General features: G+C 33.0%; 1 protein-coding gene across 6 annotated transcripts; it reads left to right on the top strand.

Moving 5' to 3' along the window:
* Positions 1 to 2,374: 2,374 nt before the first annotated feature.
* Positions 2,375 to 9,893, top strand: LOC149092026 (uncharacterized). Of its 6 annotated transcripts, XR_016197176.1 has the most exons (11): positions 3,188 to 3,561; positions 3,645 to 3,713; positions 3,780 to 4,232; positions 4,295 to 4,394; positions 4,459 to 4,558; positions 4,623 to 5,084; positions 5,234 to 5,368; positions 5,475 to 5,625; positions 8,789 to 9,081; positions 9,152 to 9,275; positions 9,753 to 9,893. XR_016197176.1 is itself a non-coding variant. In XM_089262477.1 (9 exons), the coding sequence occupies exons 1-4, from the start codon at positions 3,513 to 3,515 to the stop codon at positions 4,029 to 4,031; spliced, it is 294 nt and encodes a 97-aa protein (XP_089118603.1). In that variant the 5' UTR covers positions 2,375 to 3,512; the 3' UTR covers positions 4,032 to 4,394; positions 4,459 to 4,558; positions 4,623 to 5,084; positions 5,234 to 5,368; positions 5,475 to 5,625; positions 6,071 to 6,199. The 6 variants fall into 6 exon arrangements, 5 of the variants coding, with proteins under 5 accessions (XP_089118603.1, XP_089118594.1, XP_089118586.1 ...); XM_089262477.1 differs by lacking the exons at positions 8,789 to 9,081; positions 9,152 to 9,275; positions 9,753 to 9,893 and adding an exon at positions 6,071 to 6,199 and having other exon boundaries at positions 2,375 to 3,561; positions 3,642 to 3,709; positions 3,780 to 3,855; positions 3,931 to 4,394; XM_089262460.1 differs by lacking the exons at positions 3,188 to 3,561; positions 3,645 to 3,713; positions 3,780 to 4,232; ... (3 more) ...; positions 5,234 to 5,368; positions 5,475 to 5,625 and adding exons at positions 7,001 to 7,495; positions 7,560 to 7,659; positions 7,724 to 8,185; positions 8,335 to 8,469; positions 8,576 to 8,722.
* Positions 9,894 to 10,072: the final 179 nt, after the last annotated feature.

Genomic DNA, 10,072 nt, shown 5'->3' with positions numbered 1-10,072 from the left:
AGAAAGAAAGGAAAAATTAATAAATAAGTAAATAAAAGAAAAAAAAGAATATATATATAAAATAATAATAAAATAAATAGACCGACTGCAAAAAAAAGAAATAAATAAAAGAAAAAAAATAATAATGCAAAAAAAAAAGAAAAACTTAATAAAAATAAACAAAAATTATAAATAAATAAATGAAAATAAACTAAATAAATAAAGAAAGAAAGGAAAAATTAATAAATAAGTAAATAAAAGAAAAAAAAGAATATATATATAAAATAATAATAAAATAAATAGACCGACTGCAAAAAAAAGAAATAAATAAAAGAAAAAAAATAATAATGCAAAAAAAAAAGAAAAACTTAATAAAAATAAACAAAAATTATAAATAAATAAATGAAAATAAACTAAATAAATAAAGAAAGAAAGGAAAAATTAATAAATAAGTAAATAAAAGAAAAAAAAGAATATATATATAAAATAATAATAAAATAAATAGACCGACTGCAAAAAAAAGAAATAAATAAAAGAAAAAAAATAATAATGCAAAAAAAAAAGAAAAACTTAATAAAAATAAACAAAAATTATAAATAAATAAATGAAAATAAACTAAATAAATAAAGAAAGAAAGGAAAAATTAATAAATAAGTAAATAAAAGAAAAAAAAGAATATATATATAAAATAATAATAAAATAAATAGACCGACTGCAAAAAAAAGAAATAAATAAAAGAAAAAAAATAATAATGCAAAAAAAAAAGAAAAACTTAATAAAAATAAACAAAAATTATAAATAAATAAATGAAAATAAACTAAATAAATAAAGAAAGAAAGGAAAAATTAATAAATAAGTAAATAAAAGAAAAAAAAGAATATATATATAAAATAATAATAAAATAAATAGACCGACTGCAAAAAAAAGAAATAAATAAAAGAAAAAAAATAATAATGCAAAAAAAAAAGAAAAACTTAATAAAAATAAACAAAAATTATAAATAAATAAATGAAAATAAACTAAATAAATAAAGAAAGAAAGGAAAAATTAATAAATAAGTAAATAAAAGAAAAAAAAGAATATATATATAAAATAATAATAAAATAAATAGACCGACTGCAAAAAAAAGAAATAAATAAAAGAAAAAAAATAATAATGCAAAAAAAAAAGAAAAACTTAATAAAAATAAACAAAAATTATAAATAAATAAATGAAAATAAACTAAATAAATAAAGAAAGAAAGGAAAAATTAATAAATAAGTAAATAAAAGAAAAAAAAGAATATATATATAAAATAATAATAAAATAAATAGACCCGACTGCAAAAAAAAGAAATAAATAAAAGAAAAAAAATAATAATGCAAAAAAAAAAGAAAAACTTAATAAAAATAAACAAAAATTATAAATAAATAAATGAAAATAAACTAAATAAATAAAGAAAGAAAGGAAAAATTAATAAATAAGTAAATAAAAGAAAAAAAAGAATATATATATAAAATAATAATAAAATAAATAGACCGACTGCAAAAAAAAGAAATAAATAAAAGAAAAAAAATAATAATGCAAAAAAAAAAGAAAAACTTAATAAAAATAAACAAAAATTATAAATAAATAAATGAAAATAAACTAAATAAATAAAGAAAGAAAGGAAAAATTAATAAATAAGTAAATAAAAGAAAAAAAAGAATATATATATAAAATAATAATAAAATAAATAGACCGACTGCAAAAAAAAGAAATAAATAAAAGAAAAAAAATAATAATGCAAAAAAAAAAGAAAAACTTAATAAAAATAAACAAAAATTATAAATAAATAAATGAAAATAAACTAAATAAATAAAGAAAGAAAGGAAAAATTAATAAATAAGTAAATAAAAGAAAAAAAAGAATATATATATAAAATAATAATAAAATAAATAGACCGACTGCAAAAAAAAGAAATAAATAAAAGAAAAAAAATAATAATGCAAAAAAAAAAGAAAAACTTAATAAAAATAAACAAAAATTATAAATAAATAAATGAAAATAAACTAAATAAATAAAGAAAGAAAGGAAAAATTAATAAATAAGTAAATAAAAGAAAAAAAAGAATATATATATAAAATAATAATAAAATAAATAGACCGACTGCAAAAAAAAGAAATAAATAAAAGAAAAAAAATAATAATGCAAAAAAAAAAGAAAAACTTAATAAAAATAAACAAAAATTATAAATAAATAAATGAAAATAAACTAAATAAATAAAGAAAGAAAGGAAAAATTAATAAATAAGTAAATAAAAGAAAAAAAAGAATATATATATAAAATAATAATAAAATAAATAGACCGACTGCAAAAAAAAGAAATAAATAAAAGAAAAAAAATAATAATGCAAAAAAAAAAGAAAAACTTAATAAAAATTTTTTCTGTTCGTATGCCTCGAGAGAACACACATTAATAATCTCTCATTCTTCCATTCTCGCTCATATTCGCTGACCAGCAGCTATATGATGAGGAGGAGAGGAAAGAGAGATATTCTTTATTCGTACAATACTGTTCTTTAGCATTTTTTTTGAATTTACATGGCGCCTTAAATTATTTAGGTCTATAATTGCCGAAACTTGCTCAACATGAGCTATTTAAATAGTGGCAAGTGCAACATTAAATTGCTGTGCAGCCTTGCGTTACATATTAATATACAATACAGCAGATCAAAGCAAAAATTAATAACATTTGATGTGCTTAGATTACTAGTTTAACACTAATGAGTAGGTTTAGTTATAATTTTGATGTAGATTTAGGTAATAACAATTAATATAATTAATTCACTCTATTTTTAATTCTATTTGCAGGAACACCAATAAGATGCGCGACGAACTTAGCAGTGTGGAGAGCCGCTAGTTGGATTTAGAGGGAAGAGTCAGGACGTCGTCCATTCATTTTCCCTATACTTGTCTAAGCTAATATAACTTTTAATAAAATTTTTAAACTTATATCTATAATTCATTTGATTTCACTAACTTATTTCAATATAACTAATTAAATTATTTCGCAAGTGCAATTTGGAGAGATTGTGCAGCTATGCGTTTGTACATTTATCGGGATGCAAAGATCAAAACAAAGGTATTTATCGAAAAATGCATAAATGGCCAGTCCCAGTCTAAATGTAGAGGGAATTTCCAATTAACTATAAAAGGTGAGTAATAGTGCTTAAAATTGTAATTTGTTTATACTATTTACAGCTAATAATTACTTCTTAAATGGTAAGTTTTCATTTCATTAATATTCATTTAAATTCATTTCATAGCAATATTTGTGCAAAAATATCACAAGTGCTATCACATATGTGGCTTCAGTTGCAATCCTACTAATATTATTTTTAATTTGATTTAATATAGTTTATAGTTGATTAAGAAATAATAAATTTGAATTCTAATAAGTTTTTCTTTTCATTTTCGATTTCAGAACTATCGCAACCAACAATCGCGAGGAGAGGTGGTGCAGCCCTGGTATGCATATCGATATACATACATCGAAACATATGTTTAGAAAACATGTGGGAAGGCAGAGTGGCAATAATTGCAAAATTTGCAACTGAAAAAGGTAAGTATGGATTCTAATAAGAATACTGAAATAATTATTAATAATTTGATATTAATTTATAAGTTGTACATGCGTTTCAGCAGTTTCTCCAGTGTGCATGTGGGTGTGCGTTCAGCAGACCGAAGCAGCGAGTGACGCAAAGTGGCTGGTAGGTAAGTTAAATATGCAAATATATATAAATGTGTTTATACTTATAGTTTTTCTGTTTTTAATTGCAGGGAATCATCCAGTGGGCCGAGAGGAAGCAGCCAAGAAGACTCCGCATCCCAATTTACACGCAGCGCCGCCAGTTTAGTTAAGTTGTTTGTGTAGTTTAAGCCGGTGCGTTGCAGTGTTGTTTTGCTAATGTTGTTTTGTTTTTATTTGCAGGGGATCATCCAGCGGAACGAGAGGTGGCATCAGAGAGGACTCCAACATCCCGCCAGCTCAGTTTAATTGTTTGTGTAGCTAAGCCAGTTTTGTTTAATTGATTGTGTAGCTTAAGCCAGTGCATTGTTGAGTTGTTTTGTTGAGTTGTTTTGTTGCGTGTATGTGTATACCTTGGCAGGTAGGATATATGAGGACGACCAGTTTCCAGGTAAGTAGCTTTTACAGGTTGGATATGCGTGGACGACCAGTTTCCAGGTGAGTTGCCTTTGCAGACAGGATATGCGTGGACGACCAGTTTCCAGGTGAGTGGCTTTGATATGCAGGTGGCCAATTTGAGTTTAATTGTTTGTTTTATATTATTCAGCTTATATGGGATATCCTTTGCAGATAGGATATGTGTTGACGACCAGATTCCAGTTAAGTTTCCTTTGCAGATAGGACGTGAGTGGACGACCAGTTTCCAGGTAAGTTGCTTGTGTATACCAATGGCCAATTTGAAATTAATTTCTGTTTTATATTGTTATTCAGCGTATGTGGGATATCCTTTGCAGCTAGGATATGTGTGGACGACCAGTTTCCAGGTAAGTTGCCTTTGCAGGTAGGACGTGCGTGGACAACCAGTTTCCAGGTAAGTAGCTTTTATATACAGGTGGCCAATTTGAATATAATTTTGATTTTATATTGTTTTTTAGCATATATGCTGGCAATCAGCTGCTGTGGAAGGACCAACTAGGATCATCCGAGGAGCCGTTTGGATTGGTGCTGAGGGTGCGTGAAGTGCTCGCAGTTGGTGGCATCGGCGCCAGTTGCCGAAACACTGGGAGGCGCGATTGCGAGGCGGTTGCGTCGCCTACGTTTTGCGTCGCCCCAGAGGATGGACTGCGAGAGCGTGCAACATTTGGTGGCGCGTTGCTGCGGTGAGCCTCATGTCCGCGGTGCGCTGCAGTTGTACGAAGATTTTCGCTGGAGTTGCGGGTTGAGGCCGGATATGACCTCGTAAACCTCTCTGCCAGGATGTTGCGGCTGTGCTCGCGGAAAGTGATCGGGCCGTAAACGGGCGGATGACGACGAAGATAGTCAGCGCGCAGCTCCTCTTCGAACTCTGCTTGTCTTCGCTGCTGTCGTTGTGTGCGCAGTGAAATTTCGTTAGCCAGGTGAGTGTTGACCAGACTAGAGTATCTGGGCATAGTTAGCCGCTGCGGTACAAATGGATCATGGGCAATGCTACTTGCCTCGTTGTTGCTGTGTACTCGCAGTCTATCATAATATTTGATGCAAATATTATTAAATAACTCATCCACAGATAAGACGCCCAGCTCAGATCTGATGCGAGCATTTGAGATGTAATATTGAGCGCCAGATATGGTTCTCAAAGCTTTATTATGTGCAACTCTGATGCGGTCAAACTGAGTTTCAGACAAGAGCGCACCCCAGACAGGTATAGTATATTGCCACAGTGGCGCAACTAGCTGTTTGTAGATTATAGTTTTCGTTTTTAATGACAATTTACTATTTCTATTAATAAGCCAATCTATGTTTTTCAGCCGAGCCCTAACCCTCGAGACGACAGTGGTGACATGGGTGCCGAATTGCAGCTTTGTGTCCATTGTGACACCCAAATAAGGATGCGATGTGCCATTTTTGATCGCTTCATTGCCGATGCGGATATCTTGATACGGCGCTATTCTATTGTAGGTATGCATAATGTGCATTTCTGTTCGTATGCCTCGAGAGAACACACATTAATGATCTCTCATTCTTCCATTCTCGCTCATATTCGCTGACCAGCAGCTATATGAGGAGGAGGAGAGGAAAGAGAGATATTCTTTATTCATACAATACTGTTCTTAGCATTTTTTTTTGAATTTACATGGCGCCTTAAATTATCTAGGTCTATAATTGCCGAAACTTGCTCAACATGAGCTATTTAAATAGTGGCAAGTGCAACATTAAATTGCTGTGCAGCCTTGCATTACATATTTATATACAATACAGCAGATCAAAGCAAAAATTAATAACATTTGATGTGCTTAAATTACTGGTTTAACACTAATGAGTAGGTTTAGTTATAATTTTGATGTAGATTTAGGTAATAACAATTAATATAATTAATTCACTCTATTTTTAATTCTATTTGCAGGAACATCAATAAGATGCGCGACGAACTTAGCAGTATGGAGAGCCGCTAGTTGGATTTAGAGGGAAGAGTCAGGACGTCGTCCATTCATTTTCCCTATACTTGTCTAAGCTAATATAACTTTTAATAAAAATTTTTAAACTTATATCTATAATTCATTTGATTTCACTAACTTATTTCAATATAAATAATTAAATTATTTCGCAAGTGCAATTTGAAGAGATTGCGCAGCTATGCGTTTGTACATTTATCGGGATGCAAAAATCAAAACAAAAGGTAATTATCGAAAAATGCATAAATGGCCAGTCCCAGTCTAAATGTAGTGGGAATTCTCAATTAACTATAAAAGGTGAGTAATAGTGCTTAAAATTGTAATTTGTTTAAACTATTTACAGCTAATTATTACTTATTAAATGGTAAGTTTTCATTTCATTAATATTCATATAAATTCATTTTATAGCAATATTTGTGCAAAAATATCACAAGTGCTATCACATATGTGGCTTCAGTTGCAAATATACTAATATTATTTTTAATTTGATTTAATATAGTTTATAGTTGATTAAGAGATAATAAATTTGAATTCTAATAAGTTTTTCTTTTCATTTTCGATTTCAGAACTATCGCAAACAACAATCGCGAGGAGAGGTTGTGCAGCCCTGGTATGCATATCGATATGCATACATCGAAACATATGTTTAGAAAACATGTGGAAAAGGCAGAGTGGCAATAATTGCAAAATTTGCAACTGAAAGAGGTAAGTATGGATTCTAATAAGAATACTGAGATAATTATTAATAATTTGATATTAATTCGTAAATTGTGCATGCGTTTCAGCAGTTTCTCCAGTGTGCATGTGGGTGTGCGTTCAGCAGACCGAAGCAGCGAGTGACGCAAAGCGGTTGCTAGGTAAGTTAAATATGCAGATATATATAAATGTGTTTATACTTATTGTTTTTCTGTTTTTAATTGCAGGGAATCATCCAGTGGGCCGAGAGGAAGCAGCCGAGAAGACTCCGCATCCCAATTTACACGCAGCGCCGCCAGTTTAGTTAAGTTGTTTGTGTAGTTTAAGCCGGTGCGTTGCAGTGTTGTGTTGTTAATGTTGTTTTGTTTTTATTTGCAGGGCATCATCCAGTAGAACGAGAGGCGGCAGCAGAGAAGACTCCAACATCCCGCCAGCTCAGTTTAATTGTTTGTGTAGCTAAGCCAGTTTCGTTTAATTGATTGTGTAGCTTAAGCCAGTGCATTGTTGAGTTGTTTTGTTGAGTTGTTTTGTTGCGTGTATGTGTATACCTTGGCAGGTAGGATATATGAGGACGACCAGTTTCCAGGTAAGTAGCTTTTACAGGTTGGATATGCGTGGACGACCAGTTTCCAGGTGAGTTGCCTTTGCAGACAAGATATGTGTGGACGACCAGTTTCCAGGTAAGTAGCTTTTATATACAGGTGGCCAATTTGAATTTAATTTCTGTTTTATATTGTTATTCAGCGTATGTGGGATATCCTTTGCAGCTAGGATATGTGTGGACGACCAGTTTCCAGGTAAGTTGCCTTTGCAGGTAGGACGTGCGTGGACAACCAGTTTCCAGGTAAGTAGCTTTTATATACAGGTGGCCAATTTGAATATAATTTTGATTTTATATTGTTTTTTAGCATATATGCTGGCAATCAGCTGCTGGGGAAGGACCGGCTAGGATCATCCGAAGAGCCGTTTGGATTGGTGCCGAGAGTGCGCGAAGTGCTCGCAGTTGGTGGCATCGGCGCCAGCTGCCGAAATACTGGGAGGCGCGATTGCGAGGCGGTTGCATTGCCTACGTTTTGCGTCGCCCCAGAGGATGGACTGCGAGAGCGTGCAACATTTGGTGGCGCGTTGCTGCGGCGAGCCTCATGTCCGCGGTGCGCTGCAGATGTGCGAAGATTTTCGCTGGAGTTGCGGGTTGAGGCCGGATATGATCTCGTAAACCTCTCTGCCAGGATGTTGCGGCTGTGCTCTCGGAAGGTGATCGGGCCGTATACGGGCGGATGTCGACGAAGATAGTCAGCGCGTAGCTCCTCTTCAAACTCCGCTTGTCTTCGCTGCTGTCGTTGTGATCGCAGTTCAATTTCGTTAGCCAGGTGAGTGTTGACCAGACTAGAGTATCTGGGCATCGTTAGTCGCTGCGGTACAAACGGATCATGGGCAATGCTACTTGCCTCGTTGTTGCTGTGTACTCGCAGTCTATCATAATATTTGATGCAAATATTATTAAATAACTCATCCACAGATAAGACGCCCAGCTCAGATCTGATGCGAGCATTTGAGATGTAATATTGAGCGCCAGATATGGTTCTCAAAGCTTTATTATGTGCAACTCTGATGCGGTCAAACTGAGTTTCAGACAAGAGCGCACCCCAGACAGGTATAGTATATTGCCACAGTGGCGCAACTAGTTGTTTGTATATTATAGTTTTCGTTTTTAGAGACAATTTACTATTTCTGTTAATAAGCCAATCTATGTTTTTCAGCCGAGCCCTAACCCTCGAGACGACAGTGGTGACATGAGTGCCAAATTGCAGCTTCGTGTCCATTGTGACACCCAAATACGGGTGCGATGTGCCATTTTTAATCGCTTCATTGCCGATGCGGATATCCTGATACGGCGCTATCCTATTGTAGGTATGCATAATATGCATTGTTTTGCCAGTGTTAATAGTAATGCACCATTTCTTTGCCCATAGAGCTAAACTGTCCATATACTCTTGCTGGTGGACTAGAGCATCTGCTTGGCTACAGTTGGCTGAGAGGACTACTACGTCGTCAGCATAAGTGGCCAGGAGGAACTTGTTTTCGAAAGCATACGCTGGTCTTGGAATGTCGCTGGTGTATATATTATACAGCACTGGCCCCAGCAGGCTGCCTTGAGGCACACCAGCGTGTATCTGTTTGGTAGCAGAGCGACATCCTCCATGGCATTCAACTACAAATGATCGATTTGCAAGGTATGAGGAAAGGATTTGATACAGAGCATCAGGTAAGAGCATCTTGAGCTTGTATCTCAGACCTGAGTGCCACACTCTGTCAAATGCTTCCTTTATATCCAGATAGACTGCAGAGCAATACTTATGTTCATCGTACGCTTTTAGGATGAACTGCGTGACACGCCCAAGTTGTTGCTCAGCTGAGTGGGCCTTGCGAAAGCCAAATTGGTGGCTGGGAATAGCGTCGGTAAGTGCTTCTTGTTCAAGCATACGGCTCAAGATTATAAATTTTTTTTTCTGTTCGTATGCCTCGAGAGAACACACATTAATGATCTCTCATTCTTCCATTCTCACTCATATTCGCTGACCAGCAGCTATATGAAGAGGAGGAGAGAGAGGAGAGATATTCTTTATTCAAACAATACTCTACTATAGCATTTTTTCTTGAATTTACATGGCGCCTTAAATTACTTAGGTCTAAATTTATCGAAACTTGCTCAACATGAGCTATTTAAATAATGGCAAGTGCAACATTAAATTGCTGTGCAGCCTTGCGTTACATATTTTTATACAAAAGAGCAGATCAAAGCAAAAATGAGTAACTTTTGATGTACTTAAATTTCTAGTTTAACACTAATGAGTAGGTTTAGTTATAATTTTGATGTAGATTTAAGCAATAACAATTAATATAATTAATTCACTCTATTTTTAATTCTATTTGCAGGAACACCAATAAGATGCGCGACGAACTTAGCAGTATGGAGAGCCGCTAGTTGGATTTAGAGGGAAGAGTCAGGACGTCGTCCATTCATTTTCCCTATACTTGTCTAAGCTAATATAACTTTTAATAAAATTTTTAAACTTATATCTATAATTCATTTGATTTCACTAACTTATTTCAATATAAATAATTAAATTAATTCGCAAGTGCAATTTGAAGAGATTGTGCAGCTATGCGTTTGTACATTTATCGGGATGCAAAAATCAAAACAAAAGGTAATTATCGAAAAATGCATAAATGGCCAGTCCCAGTCTAAATGTCAA

This window comes from Drosophila navojoa, chromosome 2, assembly GCF_054131105.1.
Source record: "Drosophila navojoa isolate 15081-1374.11 chromosome 2, UAZ_NAV_1.0, whole genome shotgun sequence".
Lineage (NCBI taxonomy): Eukaryota > Metazoa > Arthropoda > Insecta > Diptera > Drosophilidae > Drosophila > Drosophila navojoa.
Note: the sequence above shows the minus strand (reverse complement) of the source record. Positions and strands in the feature narration are given on the sequence as shown.